The 16841-nt window shown below is 56.5% G+C and overlaps 1 protein-coding gene across 3 annotated transcripts in view; it reads left to right on the forward strand.

The window, feature by feature from the left end:
* Nucleotides 1-16841, forward strand: part of NRG2 (neuregulin 2) — a 175802-nt gene that overhangs the window by 147382 nt on the left and 11579 nt on the right. For 2 of the 3 annotated variants that reach the window (XM_040622357.1, XM_040622356.1), the window contains exons 4-5: nucleotides 5779-5899; nucleotides 11823-11899. The exons of the other annotated variant lie outside the window; for it this stretch is intronic. In XM_040622357.1, coding sequence (XP_040478291.1) covers nucleotides 5779-5899; nucleotides 11823-11899 — 198 coding nt within the window. The remainder of the gene's footprint in view (nucleotides 1-5778; nucleotides 5900-11822; nucleotides 11900-16841) is intronic. 3 annotated transcript variants of the gene reach the window in all.

Raw genomic sequence — 16841 nt, forward strand, 5'->3', positions numbered from 1 at the left:
CCCCCCCCCCCCCCCCCCCCCGTGACTCATCCCAAGGTTGGCCCGGCCCGCCCAGGCCCCAGGGAAGCCAGGGCTCCTGCGGTGTGGTGGCCAGAAGAGGGCATGGGAGGGCGGCAAGGAGCAGGGGCTGCGCCAGGGGCATCGCTGGGGCCCTTGGCAGCCTGCTTTGGCTCTGTTCCTGCGGAGCCGGAGGCCCCTTCCCCGAATCAGAGCAGACGCTTCTTGCGGTCCCAGCCCTGCCGGCTCACAAGAGACGGCCTCCCCGCTTGCCTGGGAGAAGAAGGAGTCAGCAAGGAGTCTGTGGTGCTTTTTAATAAAACAATCAGCTTGGTCCAGCCCACCTCAGAGTTAGAGAAACCGACTGCCTCACCCCCAGTTGAAAGAGAACTAGGGAACGTCCGGAGGTGGCCGCACCAGTCCCAGGATGTCAAGCTGGGCTTCACTTCGCCCCAAAGGGGAAGCAGATTTGACCTGGGGTGTCACAGGTCCACGGAAGCCCTGCAGAGGCTTCTGGGCCTGTCCCTCACCTGGGGGCTTAGAAAGGCTGTTTCATCTCTCACACACACGCATCTGCTCTCCCGCTCACCTAGTCAGCAAGGCCTTACTCAGAAAGACCGGGTTCAGAGCTCTGGGGAGTCATAGTCTTGGCTCCCAGCGAAGTCCCTCCAAGTTCCTGGCAGGACGCCAAAACCCCAACTCAAAGCATCTGCCTGTTCTAACACATGAAAGAGGAAAGGCAACTTTACCCACAGGAAAGGGGCATACTGGGCAGGCGGGTGGGAGCCTTGACGAAGGAAGATCACTTGATCGGGGCCTTGAAAGTAAGTGGGGGATCCTCCATGAGCGGTGGAGAAGAGCAGTTGCACAGCCAGCAGCGGGGAGAGCGTCTCCTGGCCCTTCCCGCAGCGACCCTCAAAAGCTCACGGCCACCAAGACACTCGTGGCTGATAAATGCCGGGAAGGGTAAGCCCAGGAGGCCTCTAATTCCAATGAAATTAACGTGCATTCCATCAGCTTCAGGTGTACCATAGAGTGAGTCAGCAATCCTTTACCTTACCCTGTGCTCACCGCAAATGTACTTCTCATCCCTTCACCTATTTCCCCCATCCCCCAGCCACCTCCCCTCTGGTCACCATCAGTTTGTTCTCCATAGCTAAGAGATTTCTGGTTTGTCTCTCTTTTTCTTTGTTCCTTTGGTTTTGTTTCTTAAATCCCACATGGGTGAAATCATATGGTATTTGTCTTTCTCTAATTTCGCTTAGCACTGTACCCTCTAGATCCACCTAAGTTGCAAATAACAAGATTTCATTTTTTAGGGCTGCGTAATATTCCATTCTACAGCCCATCTTCCCTATCCATTCGTCTAAGGATGGACGCTCAGACTGCTTCCATAGCTTGGCTGTTGTAAATAACACTGCAGTAAGCAGAGGGGTGCACATATCTTTTTGAATTAGTGTCTTCATATTCTTTGGGTAAATACCCCGTAGTGGAATTACGGGATCATATGGTAGTTCTATTTTTCATACTTTCATACTCTTTTCTGCAGCAGCTACAGCAGTTTACGTTCCCACCAACAGTGCAGGAGGGCTCCTTTTTCTCCCCAGCCTCACCAACACATCCTGCTCCTAATGTTTTTGATTTTAGCCATTCTTCCAGGCACTTTTTTAAAAAGATTTTATTTGGGAGAGAGAGAGAGAGAGATAGCAAGAGGGATGACGAGTGGAGAGAGGGGCAGAAGAAGAGGAAGAAGCAGGCTCCCCACTGAGCAGGGAGCCCGTCGCAGGGCTCGAGCTCAGCACACCGGGTTCATGACCCAAGCCGAAGGCAGACACCAAACCAACTGAGCCCCCCAGGTCCCCCCCCCCGGCATTTTTTTTTAAATCAAATTTTTGGGGGTATAATTTACAGACCATAAAATTCTCCTTTTTAAAGTACGTCATTCGGTGGCTTTTAGTGTATTCACAGGGTTGAACAACCATCACCACCAATTCCAGGACATTTTCATCACCTCCAAAAGAAACCCCATGCCCGTTAGCATTCACTCCCCATTCCCCCACCCCTCTGCTTCTGGCAACCACAAATCTGTTTTCTGCTTCTGCGGATTTACGTATTCTGGACTTTTCATATAACTAGAGTCATACAATATGTGGCCTTTTAGGACTGGTCTCTTCCACTCAACCGTCATGGTTCTGAGGTTCGTCCATATTGCATCAGTAGCCCTTTACTTTTCATGGCTGCACAACGTTCCACTACACGGCTATTCCACATTTTGTTTGTCACATTCCGCAATGTGGGTTGTTGGGTCATCCAAGCTTTCCCCCATCTGGGCTCTAATGAATAATGCTGCTGTAACGTCCGTGAGCAAGTTTTTATGTGCACATAGGTTTCCAGTTTTCTTGGGTATATACCTAGAAGTGGAATTGCCTGGCCATAGGGTAACTGTTTAATTTTTTGAGGAGCTACCAGACTGTGCTCCCAAGCGGCTGCACCATTTTACATGCCCCCCAGCAAGGTGCAGGGATTCCAAATTCTCCACTTTTCTGGTCCATCTTTTTGATTATAGCTATCCAAGGGGCTGTGAAGTGGCATCTCACTGTGGTTTTGATCTCCACGTCCCGGTGCCCTTCCAGGAAGATTTGCGTATAATAGGAGACAATGCTTTAGTCTAAAGAAAAGTTATCGTCCTCAGGCCAAGGTGACCAGATGAGCTCCTGGGACGGTAGTAGAAGGCACCTTACTCCGAAAAATCAGATGTTCATTTGCTCGTTACAAATATTTGTAAATGCTTGTCAGGCACCTGTTGCCTGTGACACGCTGCTCCAAATACTGGAGTTGGTTGGTGAGCCAGACAGACATGGACCCTGCCTAGATGGAGCTTACATGCTGGTGAAGGAGCTTGTCATTTAATTGTTAGAATAAGTCCTGTAAGTGTACGCAGCTAAGAGAAAGAGTAAGGGGAGAGCCTGGGCAGCCTCTCTGAGACATTGAGATTTTGAAAGTCCTGGACAGGAAGACCCCTGGCTTGTTAGAGGAGCTGGACTAAGCCGGTGCAGTCTGAAGATACTGCAAGAGAGGGACAGGACATGAAGTGGGAGAGGAGCTGGGGGCCTTTATTCTGAGGGTAAATGAAAGCCATTGGAGGGTTTTGAGAATGGAAGTGACTGACCGCTTTTACCTATTTTAAAGACCACTTTGATGGCAGGGAAGCAAAAAGGTGAGAGATGAAGGCGAGAGTGAGGGCAGAAAGACCAGTGAGGAGGCTGTCGTGGTCATCCAAGAAACAGACCATGGAGGCCGGGGCTGGGAAGTGGTAGGGACACGTGGGCAGAGCCTTGGGAGCAGGTAGAAAGGCAGCCTCAGTGATAGATAGGCGGGGAAAACAAAGGAGGAGAAGAAATGGAAGATGCCCTCCAGGTCTTTGGTCTGTGCTGCTCAGTCAGTGAGATGAGTAAGCCTAGGGAAGCAGGTGATCGGGAGCCCCATCTGGGGAGACTAGGAGCCATCCCAGTGGGGGTGTCAAGGGAGCAGCCAGACTCTCCAGCCTGGAGTGTAGATGTCACTTTCCCAAAGTCGGGAGGACGCAGTGAAGAAATACAGACACGCTGACAAGGGAGCGTAGGCGTGCTGCCTTGGGAGTGCGCATGCGCCCGACAGCGTGAACGCACGTCTGCAGTGTGGGAACCTTCCTGGCCTGAGCCTCCACCACCAGCGGGGCTGGGCTGCAGTGACTAGAGAAGGCCCTGCCATCACAGGGGGTGGCCTCCAGGTACTCCTTTCTGAAGAGGGAACACCTCTGGTCATTTCCCTTAACCCCCTCTGTGACTGGCTCCCCCACTGCCCATGTTTTTTGCCTTTCTGCGCCCCGGCCCAGTGCCCATGATGACACCGCTCTGGCAGCATGGGCCGCGCATCCCAGCTGAGGCCCCATCTCCTTTCCAGAGTCGCCCTCTGCCTCCCAAGGCCTCCATGAGCAGAGACATGCGTGCGGACAGGCCCAAGTATAGAGCTGTGGCCCCAGCCACCATCCTCACTGCTGGCCACTGCTCACTCAGTATAGCCATGGGCGATCTCTGCCACCCACAACCACAGAGGTAATCAAGTTGGGCTGAGACCTCTTGGCCTTAGTCAACGCCCACAAAAGGACCCAAGCCTGTGGTCCACATCGTATTTGCCTTCGTCTGCTCATGTCAAGCCTTGGTGCTGATATGTTCTTCCACGAGGGACTAGCTGGCTAGTGAGAATGCTCAGCCAGGCGTCAGGAGCCCTGAGGCCTTGTCGCAACACACACTGACTCTGGACAGGCGTTCCCGGGCTCTATTCCTTCACTCCTCCTTGGCAACATAACCGAAGGGCAGGGCAACCTCTGGCGTCCTCCAGAGTAACGGATTTTGCAACTCGCAGGCAGGGTCACCTCAGCTATTTCTCTGCTCTGTCCCTTTCTTGGTTCCCTGGGTCTCCCTGACCCAGAGTGGGCAGAGACCAGCAGAGGCCTCCTGTCCCAGCTGAGTGTGGCATCATGTGTTGGGAGGAGACTCCGCAGCGGTGGGGCTCAGGGATGCCGGCCCGGCAGCGGGCATGGTGTGGAGGGGACGGTGGGAGCGGGCCCTGCCCGCCGGCTTTTATCAGCGAGCTCCTCAGACATATACAGAGGCAGGGCTGTGTATACACTCCCAGTCCCCGCGCTCCATCTGTCTCCCACACGTCTAAACACTGAGGGCGCCAAGTGCCTGCCCTTCTCCTCCTCCTCTCAACCCCATCGCCATGGGAAGGGGGCGGGTAGGGGCTCGGCACCCCTGAGGAGACAGGAGCAGCCGGGGTAGCGTGGGCCACCTCAGGCAGGAGGCCGCCGCTGGGTGGGAGCCAGAGACCCTCGGAGCCCCTGAGGCTGAGGTGCTGCCCAGCCTGGAGACACGGCCTCGGGAGTCAGCTCGCAGATGAAAACCAACACTGGGGACAAGACTTTTCCCTTGAAAGCAGGTTTCTAGATGCCATCCCCTGGGGGAGCAGAACCAGAGTTACTTTCATTTATCACATGAATCCCACCCATCAGCTGCGCAGGCTGGGTCAGCAGCCTTAAGGCTCCGTCTCACGCTCACCCAGTGTCCACATCCCAGCGACCCTGCGGGCCTCTTCCCCAGCCCACCTCCTCTCCAGCAACCTGACCTCCAGGATTTATAGCCTGGGCTGTCGAGGCCTAGAGGTTCCCCTTGTCCTCTCTGGGACAAAGGAGGAAGACACGGGAGCTAGGGCTCTCCTCACGTCTCTGGAGATCTTAGAGAACGCGTGTCCGAAAGGGGCCGCTCCCCTCCAAGCCCAGCTCCCCTCCAGCCACCTCCTAGCCACCTCGAGATCCCAAGCGGTGCAGATGGATGTGGAGGTCTCCTCCCTGCACCCGTGACTTTGTTCCCCACAAAAGACATGATGTCTCATCCGCCAACGGCGGAGCCCCAGAAAGGCAGGCAAGACACGGGCTCTTATTTCCACCAGCTGCTTATCTCCCTCCCCAGTATCGCACATCTCCCTGGCCTTTTGGGGTTTGAGCACTTCGGGCCAGAGTACAGGTGCAGGCTGGGGCTGGGCGAACGGTCCGAGCCCCTGGCGGCCTCCCCTCCGCCTTGCTGGTGACTGGGAGGAACCCCAGACCTTCCCCTCCAGCTACTCCTGCAGTTCCTGATCTTCCAGCTTTGAGATGGGCCGTGAAGGGCCCGCAGAGAGGTGGTTCCTGGGGCCCAGAGGTGGTCTCAGTGGGTCATTGGCACGTGTCTCTCATACCTCCAGTGAGTACCACCCTGTCATCCTGGTCGGGGCACGCCCGGAAGTGCAACGAGACAGCCAAGTCCTATTGTGTCAATGGAGGCGTCTGCTACTACATCGAGGGCATCAACCAGCTCTCCTGCAAGTAAGTGACCAGTGGGGGCGGGCAGAGGGCAAGAGTAGGGCGAGAGAGGCTGGGGCAGAGGCGGAGGGCTCTAGGCAAAGTCGGCTTCAAGCCACGGACAGGGGGTCCCCAAGGGGTGTAGACAGGGAGGTTTGCCCCTCTCCCTAGCCCTTTCTGGGAATCTAGGGAGAAGTCAACCCTGAAGAGTTCGGGGCTTCTGCAGCGCCAGTTTCTCAGGCCCCAGCCCACCCCATCTCCCAGTGTCCACGCTTTCACCAACACTTTTAAGGAGATGGGGATGCCAGTCTATGCCCTAGGCACTGGGTTCTCGCTCTTTCTCTCCCCTTCCCGCTCTCTGTCTCCCCGCCTCTTTCTCCCCCCATCGCTCAGCAACTTTCCAAACTGTGTTCTGATGAACATTTCCCAGGGTGTGTCTTCCCCAGCAGTGAAGAGTTTGGCAGGGTCAGGCAGAGCACAATTCCCAGCACCCTTGGTAGTGGAGGGTTTGCTCTCCTAGCCTTGAGGGGAGACGAGAACTCTGCATCCAGTGCTCGCCTCAAGACCTGGCTGCTCTCTCTGCCTGGTGTCCAGATATGCCCTGGGTGCTGCTTGTTCCATTCCAACCCCAGCCCCTCTCTGTGGGGTGAAAGGACACCAGTGAGGATACCGCTCTGGGTGTGGCCCAATGGGGGCGATGTCAGGGTTGAGGAGAAGCTCAGGCTGGGGCTCCCAGCAGGATCTCCATCCTGCTCCCCTTAGCGAACAGGGCAGATGGGGGCACAGTAACCCAGGAGGGCTTATTCAGGCCCAGCTGGGTCCTATCCGCACAGCTGAGCCCACAGTAACCCAGGAGGGCTTATTCAGGCCCAGCTGGGTCCTATCCACGCAGCTGAGCCCACAGCGAGCCCTGACAGACTCTGGTGGGTGAGTGAGGAGCTGGAGGGAGAGCTTGGTGAGGGCAGCCCAGGTTCTGGCCAGACTGGGGAGGGGTGGGGGGCACTAGTTAACTTCGGGTTTTCAAAGCACCCCAAGCCTAGGACCCTGGCGAGGTGCCACAGTTGCCCCATTCCCATGGCATCTGGGCAGAGGCCACCAGAGTATTGGTGGAAGCTTAGAGAGAGGCGTTTGCCCTCCCCACAGACAAGGTCAGATTCAGCACTTCTCAGCTCTCCTGCCTCTGGGCTCCAGTTCCAGAGCTGCATCTCCCCATTGACTACAGCCTTAGCCCAAGACCCCTCCACCTCACAAAGTGATAATGAGGGGCCGTGCCTCCTTGACACTCCCCCCTCAGTGCTGGGCCAGGTGGGCCCGGACTGCCAGGCGGATCTGTGCCTCTTGCCCCAGCGGGCCTCCTTTGCTGGCTTCCCCCCCCAGCCCCACCCTTCACCTGCTGCCATCCCCTTACTGGCCTCCCCCATCCTGAATTTCCGGGGACTGTCCCAGCAGCAACAGCAGGTCCCCCAGGGAAGTTCTCAGCCTGGACTCAGCCCCTCATCTTTCTCCTTCTGCCTCTAGAGGCTGCCACACATTCATGCAACAGACCCCAGGGAACATTCTAGCCATGAAAACGCTCTGAGCTCTCTGCAGTTGATCTATAGAAACTCATAAAGGTTCTGTATACCTCACAGACATCCCCCAGCCCTGTCCGCTCCTCTTCTTTTACCCCCCAACACACACACACACACACACACTTTCCTTGGTAGTGGAGGCCTTTCCTCTTCCCTAGCCCCTCGGACACTGAAACCTTGAAGGAATCCAGCAGCATCACTGAGATCAGCCCTGGCTCCAGGCTGGGAAGGTTTCAGCCACCCAGGACAGGTGCCGGGGCTGAGGAAGGCCATGGGGGCCCAGGGCTCCAGTGCTAGTGTTTAGTGTGGAAAGGGGTGTGATGAGCAATATGGGTTTCCACAGGGTCCTGCCACAAGGCTGTACCCCTAGGACCCTCTGAGTCACACCCAGCTAAGTCAGAGAAGCAGAGGGCAGGAGCCTCAATCGTTGTGAAGATGGTGTCCCAGGGGCAACTGGGGTTCACTACTTAGAACTTGAAGTTGGTACCCAAAACCACGACCTCCCCATTTCAACCTGCCCCACATCAGCCCCAGCCAGGGCTCCTGGAACCAACTTCCCTGACTCTCTGAGCCCTCAGGGGAGAGGGGTGTCCCCGGTGAGGCTCACTTTCAGGAGGGCAGGTCCTCAGAGCTGTGCTGGAGAAGGACAGGGGGGAGGGGGGCAGGGCAGAACCCAGAGGCCGTTCTGGGGGCGGGTGAGCCGGGAGGGAAGGGGGGGCAGGCCTCTTGGGATTCCTGATGACACCCGCACGGATTTGAAAGGAGACAGTCTAGGAAACGGAGCTCACGTCTTACCATTTGTGCTGTTTGTTTACTTTTTATTTTGATTGTTTTGCATTTCCGCTTAGCTTGGATAATGAAACTAGACTGGTCAGTTTCATGCCAGTTTCTATAAAAATCAGTTTTCCTTCCTGGTTTTCTGACACTTGTTGTGTATTGGTTCAGAGCCCCGCAGGGAGTGTTGAAAAGCAGGCACACTCCGTCCCTCCTGTTTTTCTGGAATTCAGAGCCAAAATAAACAGTGGCACGGATGCTGAATTTTGTTTTAAAAAAGAAAACTTAGGGGGATTTGAAAATGGGGGTCCAAATCCAGGTGACCGTCCCCTGTCTGGGCCAGACAGGGGCCTCTGCACTTCTCGCTGCTTTCTCCTCTTCTCTCCGTGTTTTTGTGGAGCACGGTTGGTGCGTGACTCTTGGGGACTGGTTCAGGGGATGATGACAGAACAAGACTCTTTCCAGCCCTGTGCACATACCAGCGGCATGCCTCCCTCTCCCATCAAGCTCATCCCCCGCCTGCCCCACCCCATGTCCAGGTGGGTCTCCCATCCCATACCATCTGCCTGCTCATCCTCTCTACATCTCCGCCCCACCCCTCATGAGGCCAGAGACCCTCCACCCCCCTCCAGTGCCCGGGGCACACCCTCATCCTTCATCCTCCCCCTCCCCCGGGTGAGGGCAGCACACATGGCATTATCCCCAGGCTACCAAAAGGAGAAACCGAGGCCCGGGAGGTGGGTGGGAAAACGGGGAGGCAGAGTCCCAACCTCTGTCACCCCAGAGACAGCCCATGGGCTCTCCTCTCTGCCCCTGTCTCACCTCTGCTCTTCTCCAGCCCTGGGCACAGACCTTCCCATAGTCACAGTGGAGGACTTGGGGGAGGGCTAAGAAAGCTATGACCTGCCGCTCCTTCTCATCTGTCCCCTGTGCCCCTGAAACTCAGAGGGCGCATCCCTGTTTCAGTGGGAATGTACCCACTACCAGCCAGCTCCCCACATGGAGTCAGACCCCCCTCGTGGTTGATAGGTTTATGTAGCCCATACCCCGTTACCTGGTCCTGAGCACAGGGTAGCAAGGCTATAGGCCCACCCCCAGAATCTTCCCCAGCGAAGCCCCAGGCTCCTGGACATGGCTCATTCTCAACAAACAGGAGTAAGGAGAGCCCAGAAGCCTGCTGGAAAGATCTAGTACCCAAAGAACAGTATGGGCTGTCAGTCCCCCAACCCCTGCACTGTGCCCATCCCCCACTGCCTTTTTTCTTTCAGCCAGTGGGGAAGACACTTTGCTGGGGCAGGAAGATTAGGACCATATTACACAACTCCAAGGGACACATTCGTATTTGAGACCATACCCACGGTGCCACCTGGAGTTTTGTACAAGTCAGTGGCCATGAAAGATAGATTACAGTCAAGTTAGTCCAGGCTGGGTGTGGGATCAGGGACGCCAGGTTGTCCTCCCTTATCATTGGTCTCCAAGAGCCATGGGACAGCATCCCTAACTGTCAGCAGTGGAAACCGATTTCCCCTTTGCCCCCTCCTGCCCCCGCACTACCCCACTCTCTCTCTTAAACACCTACACACACACACAAGCCGGGCTAATCTCAGACATTGGACACAGTCAAACCTATCTCTTTCCTATTCCTCTGGATTCCAAGAGTCATTTTGGCAACTTCCTGGGTCTTTATCCATCCCAAAGGTGCTGCTGCTTTAAAAATCACTTCCCCCCTCCAGCCCCCACCCCAAGCGGACATCAGTCTCTGAGAGCTGAGGAAGGAGAGCTGAGCCTGACTAGAGCTGGTTGGGAAGCCTTAGCAACTACGTGCATTTTCCTGGGATGGGATGCCTAGACCAGAGAAGGATGTACTGACAACAGTAGCCTCCTCCCCCGAGCCACCCTGTTCAACAGGACGAGGGCGCATCGAGTTCCATTGTAACCCCCACCCCCGCCACACTCTCCAGACACTCCCCAGCCCTCCACCACTACCCACAGGCCAGGCATTCCCACATGCACACGACCACCACTGCAAGGACCAGCCTCCCGCCTCCCCTGCATCAAGGCCTAGAGCGACTCCAGCTGCCTGCCCACCCCCACGCCCCCAGGCTAGACTGGGGGCAACAGTTCCGCGAGTGTATCACAGCCAGAGGCAACCATCCCCTCTGAGCTGCCGGGGCTGCTGATGGTCGGTCGGTAGACAGGATGCTAAGAGGTGGAGTACGCTCACCTCTCAAGGAAGCTTACTGACTCATGTGGAATAGCTACTTATTGAGGGAACTCTGGTGACGGGGTTACCCAATTTCCCAATAAGGAAGAGACAGAGGCAGCCTGAACCCATCTTTGAGTAGGGGAATAAGGGTGGTCAGTCTGGTCCTGTCTGTAAGCTTCGCCTTAGGTATCTAGCCTTGCTGGGGTTCAGAAGTCCAGGGCTGGGCATGTCTCCCCCAAACCTGCAGGCCAGGGACTTGAGGCAGCCAGAGAGCAGAAGACAGTGTACGTGGGGGTAAAGACAAGGTCAGGGAGCGTGGGTGGTGCCGGGCAGCTACAGAGGCCCCAACATGGGAGAACGCACTCCCACCAGAGCCAGGGAGTGATGGAAGAGCAGGTCCCGGGAAAGGACAGGCGGCCCAGGCAGCCAGGAGCCCCCCCAAGTGGAAGAGGTTTCAGGGTCCTCAGGGAGCCTGCTTCGGCCCTCCCCCGCAGTTGTGATTCTTGCCACCTGAGGGCAGATGCCCTACACCTGGCCTCAGCAGGCCGGCTTTGAGATGCTGGTAATTCCAGCTCCTCTCCAGCCTCACCTGTTCCCGCTAAGCTTTTTTTTTTCCACGTGTATTGCTCCAGGGCAGCTTTCCCCAAACATGTTTACAAGGGTTCCTCAAAAAAACATCTTCCATGGTCAAATAAATCTGGGACAGACTGGAATATTCAGCTCTTTCCTCCAAAATTTTTCCTAGCTTTTCCTATGCCAGTGCGCACTGCAACTCTACAAGGAAACCTGGGGTTGGATTTCCTAAATTTATTTGGCCACAGAACCCTCTTTGAGAGAACAGATGAAACCTCTCCAAGGTCACTTTTGTCACAGGCACACAGTCTAGAAACAGCGTTCCGGTGTTCTCCTTTGAGCTTCCTGGGGGCTGTTTCATGGATGAGAAAACCTGCCCAGGGCCCTGGAGAGAAGCCGTTGGTAGGGCCTGGAAGGAGTGGCTTCCCAGAACCTGGTATTCTGGAAGGCTCCCGGCACCCTGCCTGCCACTAAGGGGCTACCGTTCGGGCTTCACGGGGTCCCAGGCAGGTCAGAAGGGAAGTCTCACCGACCACAGGACAATTAGGCATGAGGTTTTCCAATCTTTCCACCCACTTTTCCCTAAATCATCCTCCTTTCCGCCCCACCCCTGCCCCCCACCACCTACAGAGCAACATCTAGTAGAGAGATTTGGAAGATTTCTGAGCCCTTCCCCCAGCCCTGACTCCAGCCCCTGCAGCGACGAGTGTGCCCCAGCGCCCGACTTGGTTTTCTCATTCATCACTGTGCACTTTGATTTCTAACCTAAGCCTCGCGGATGATGCCAGTTTGTTCTGTGATTTTTCCCCTTTTCCTTCTCCAGATGTCCAAACGGATTCTTCGGACAGAGATGTTTGGAGAAACTGCCTTTGCGATTGTACATGCCAGATCCTAAGCAAAGTATGTTTGAAGATACAAACACAAGTCCCTGCTCCTTAGAAAGCTTCCGGGTGCAGTCCCCCGACGTAGGGCATAGGGCCAGGGGAGTTGGTTGTTTTGATCTTTGGCTGTTTGGTTTTTTTTTTTGTATTTTGGTTTGTTCTTTTGTTTTGCTTTGTTTTTCATTTTTGGCCTAATCCTTGGGTTGCAAGTTCAGGGCTGCAGGTAAGGGGCAGAGTGGCGAGGCCAGCACAAGTGCTAACGGTGGCAAGGAACCCAGCTGGCATCGGCAGGAGCCCGTGCCGGGGTGTTGCCGTGCCTGTGTCTCGCTATCCTGGCTCTCTCTTTCTGGTTTTCTTTCTTTTGGTAGGTGTCCTGTGGGATACACCGGGGACAGGTGTCAACAGTTCGCAATGGTCAACTTCTCCAGTATGTCTCTTTCTTCTATTTCTTTCCTTCCCTGGTGACTGATAATCTCCCCGAGCGGGAGGGCTGGGGCCTTGCTTAGCAAGACTTAGAGGGGGCTTTGGGAGAGGGGAGTTTGGGGAGGGAGTGGTGGTTTTCCTGGGCTCCTGTCAGCCCTCAGGGCTCACTCGAAGCCCATCTGGAGGAGACGGATATTCCCCCTGCCACCCCCACCCCACCCGCCTCTTCCCCTTCTTGGGGGCTCTGGGCGCGATAACACCGCGCCCTCTCTGCAGGCGGCCGCAGCCGCGCTCAGGTCTGGGCAGCGCTGCTCAGGTCAGGCTAGCAGTGCGCGGAAGCCCGAGTGGGGCCCTCACCTGCCTTATAAGGCCTGTTGGAGGAGATCACGTGCTCATGGGGCCAGGCAGCAAGTGCGTGCACGTGTGGGCGTGCACGTGTGGGCCAGAGTTTGAGAGAGAAAAACAAGTTCTCAGCCTGTCTCGGGGTCTGGCCAGAGTTTGTTTGGTTTTGATTTGGGGTGATGGAGAGTGGGGAAGGGGGGCTGAGGGAGAACAAGCCCCAGGGCAGTGGTTTCCATGGAGGCCAGAGACCAGAGGCATTTCTGCGGCTCTGGGGTAGGACGGCATGGGGGTTTGCTGCCTGCTAAAAGATAGAGGGAATGAGGACTCAAGGGATAATGGGTGATTCTCTCCAGGCCCTCTCTGGGCTGAGTCCCCCTCCAGAGCTTCATTCCCTTCCTTTCTTCTACTTGTGAGGTTGAAGCTTTCTGGTTTGCATAGTTCGCTGAAAAAAACGTGAGCCCTGCAGCAGAAAGAGGAGACCGTAATGGTGGAGTGTTTTGAAGCTGGGAGCAATTTCTGCAAGGGCCACCAGGTGGAGGTGGAGCAGAGAATAAGCCCCGGGCCAGGCCCGAGGACTCCGGGCCTCGTGCGGGGCCCAGCTGTCGGCAAGCCCCGGGTTCCCATCCTCCAGAGCGCTCTAGGCCCCCGCTCGGCCCAACCCCCACCTCCTCCTCTCCAAGGAGGACAGCTGGGTCCCATGAAGAATTAGGAGCCAAAGTGGCGGTGCCTGGGTATAGAGAGTGGGGTTCCAGAAGAGGCAGAAAGCAGGATGGGGGCAGGGGGACAATTAGGTGGCCCTTGAGAGAAAAGGCGTTTGCGGGTTTGGGTCTCAGAGTGGAGTGAATGAGTCTTCCCAGTCCTCCTTAGGCCACAGCACAAAAGCCTAGAAATCATCACCTCCTTCTCCCTGCTAGAGCCTGGAAGCTAAGACAAAAAGAGGAAAGTAGAGGCCCCAGGGAGGTGGGGGCTGGGCCGAGATGGCCCAGATGGTCAACTGTTTTCACGGAGTGTGGGAGGCAGCACTCTCCCCAGGCCCCCCAGTTGGAGGCCAGGGTGGAAGGCTGTAGGGATAAGAGCAGAGCTGTGGGCAGGGCATGTGGCCCAACAGAATTCTTCAGAGTCCAGGCTCCAGGAAGAATTGCAGAGTCAGATCCAGCCCCACTGGAGGGCCGGAGGTCAGGAGGGGCCTCTGGAGGGAACAGAGCAGCCAGGCTGAAGCTAAGGACCAGGGGAGAGAGGCAGTGGAGGGCCTATTCCTTTTCACCCTCAGTCCCAGAGCCTCCCTGGCTTACAGGACTGCTGTGGACAGGGAGTCCCAGCCCATCGTGAATCAGAGGAGCGGAGCCTCCAGAGCTCGGCCACTGGCCAAGCTTCTCTGCCAGCTGGGCAGCTTCAGCTTTCGGCTCAGAGCTGCTCAGAGGATCAGCAGGGCCCCAGGAACCCAGAAAAAGCCGAGAAATGCTGCCACGGGGCTTTCGGCCTGGTGTTATCAGGATCCTTGCTGTTACCTTTCCGTGGAGGGTTTATATTGCTCATGCACTTGGCCCAGAGCTCTCTGTGTCTATCAGATACTTATTGAAAAGGTAGTAGAAAATGCTAGCTTAAATGTTCAGGCTTTGGATCCAGCCAGATCTGAATGATGACGGCAGCCCCTGAGCTTACCGGTTCTGGGGCCTCATTGAACCCGAGTTGGTTTTCTCATCTGCGAAATGGGGATAGTTAACAGTTACGCCTCGAGGGTCGCCGTGAGGAAGAAGGGCAGTGACGCTTAGGAAGGGCTTAGCAGAGAGCCAGCTGCCGTGGTTGGAGGGCAGCTTAGCACCTCTCCCGCTACAGCTGCTGTGGGGCAGGGGCTGGGAGGGCCGGCACCAGCGCCCTGGACGCTGACTCCAAGCACGTCCTGAGCAAAGTGTCTGACTTTCCGCCCAGACAGCTTCTAGGCCAGATTACCTTTTGCAATGGCCACAGAAACGGAGCCTGTGGCCACAGTAGCACTTTGAAGCTTCTCCTTCTTCCCCTGACAGCCCCTCCACTTCCCAAGAGTCAAACCTTGTGCATCTGTATACCCCCCAAGTGAAAAACACACACACCTACGGGGACACACACACGCAAGCATATACTCGCACATGTTCAAACACACACGTGCTCACACATACTCAAACACAAGCACATGCCTGCACTGGTGTGAAACACACACATCTGCTCACCCCCCTGCACACACCTGCACAAACACACGAGCATGTGTTCTCATCAGGGGCCCACATCATGGCCTCCTCAGCCAGGCCCCCGTAAGTGTGTGTCGTTGGACAAGGCTAGGATGAAGACTTTGTATGTTGTCTGGTAAACCTGGCCCTCATGGGAGTCCGGCATCAGGTTGCCATGGTTACTGGTCAGTATGCAGATTTCTGCCCAGTGGGACCTGTCTGTGATTCAGTGGCGCCGCTGCATTCTGGCTGACAGGCAGCCTGTGCACATGAGGAGCTGGAGACACCTTTGACAGGAGCAGACTTAGCCACAGACCCCTCCGAATCTGTCCCTGGTGAGAGGGAAGCAGGGCTGCCTCCCTGGAGACTGGGCAAGCTCTCAGTGACCTCACCAGTCCTGTCGGCCACCGCTGGTCCACCCCAAACAGGCCTTTGACTGAAAGGGGAGGTCCCTTAGGAGGCCTAGACCCTGCTGCTGTGGCTGCTACTTGGTTCCCAGAGCTGGGAAGCAGAAGAAAACTCTTCAATGGCTTTGGGACCCCCACTCGCTTCTCCAGGTGGTCATTTTCCTCATGACTAGGCAGTGGGGCCCGGAGACTCAATCGGCAGGAACAGCACAAGACCTCCTGCTGATGGGCCGCACGTTCTCCTTCCTCTGGAGGAGAGGAGACACCAGAACACAGTCTCCCCTCCTCCCTGGATCTCGAGAGCTGACTGTGCACGCAGGGAGGCCGCAGACTGGGCTCCCGTACACGCACTGCGCCTCCCGCTGTCCAGGCCGCTCGCGTCTCCCTCTCACTGTGGACAGCCACTTTCGACAGATGAGGAAACCGAGACCAGACTCGCCCACATGCACACAGCACGTTAGGAACAAAACTGAGACTCGGAGCCTGCAGATAGGTGTTGGCCACATGAGAATGATAGGGGAGCTTTCAGAAACACTGTTGAGATTTCTGGGCTCCCACCTGAGACCCTGATCCCGTTGTCTGGGATGATTCTGAAGCACAGCTGGGTAGCAGAGCTCCCAGAGATCCGATTTTAACAGAGCCTGAGAGGTGGCTAGGCCGGGTGCGCTTGGAGACGCAGTGGGTCTGGGGCAGGGCTGACCCTCGGGCAGGGCCCTTTGATCCGCAGCCCCTCTAGGCTGTGGGTGCCCACCTCATAGGGCTCTGAAGACACACATTTACAATACGATCCCACTTCAGAAAGTGGCCCACCATCTGACACACGTGTTCCGCAGCTGAACCCACCTGGCTCTTCCCACAAGTTGCAGTTGGCTTTTCTAAGTCGTGAAATCAGGCTCAAACCCCAAGGCCTAGGCCCCGTAGGCTTCTAGGGTGTTGGTGGTGTCATGTGAAGTGACCTGCTGCCTGGAGCCTCTCCCCATAAATGCAGGAGTCTCGGTGCCCGGGCTCCCAGTAGATGGGCAGGCCAACCACGCCTTTGGACGCAGGACACGGACAAAGGCCAGTCTGGGCCCCCTACGCCCTCGTTCGGAACAGAGAAAAGGGCCCCGTGAATGAGCTCAGGGCTGAGCAGGCAGTCTGCAGGAGGAGTGTGAGAATGCGGAAGGCCTGGCACTGGAGCTGGGGGGCGGGGGGAGAACAGGGACTCCTCGGACCGCCACCCCCACTCACCTTTCCTCCCTGGGGACATCTGCCAGCTGACTCTCGCACCTCTGCCTCCCCACCAGGTACTAACCCCACAGCTCATCTCTAAACAACCTGCCCTGCTTGCTGATCCTAACGTCTCCTCTCTCCACCCCCCTTGGGGCTCTTGGGACTGGGTGCCAGGGCAGGGGCTCAGGAGGCCGGGAGGGGACACCACTAACCTGCTTTCACCTCACAGGCTGACTGCTGGTGTCTGAAGAGTCCTGACCAACGTTTCTCTCTCTCTCTCTCTCTTTCTCTCTCTCTCTCCCACCCTCCCTCACCTCCCCGCTCCCCCATCTCTCTCTGTATCCCTCCCGCCATCCCTCCCCCTCTCTGACCC

Source organism: Ursus maritimus, unplaced genomic scaffold (genome assembly GCF_017311325.1).
Source record: "Ursus maritimus isolate PB19 unplaced genomic scaffold, ASM1731132v1 scaffold_5, whole genome shotgun sequence".
NCBI classification, from domain to species: Eukaryota; Metazoa; Chordata; class Mammalia; order Carnivora; family Ursidae; genus Ursus; species Ursus maritimus.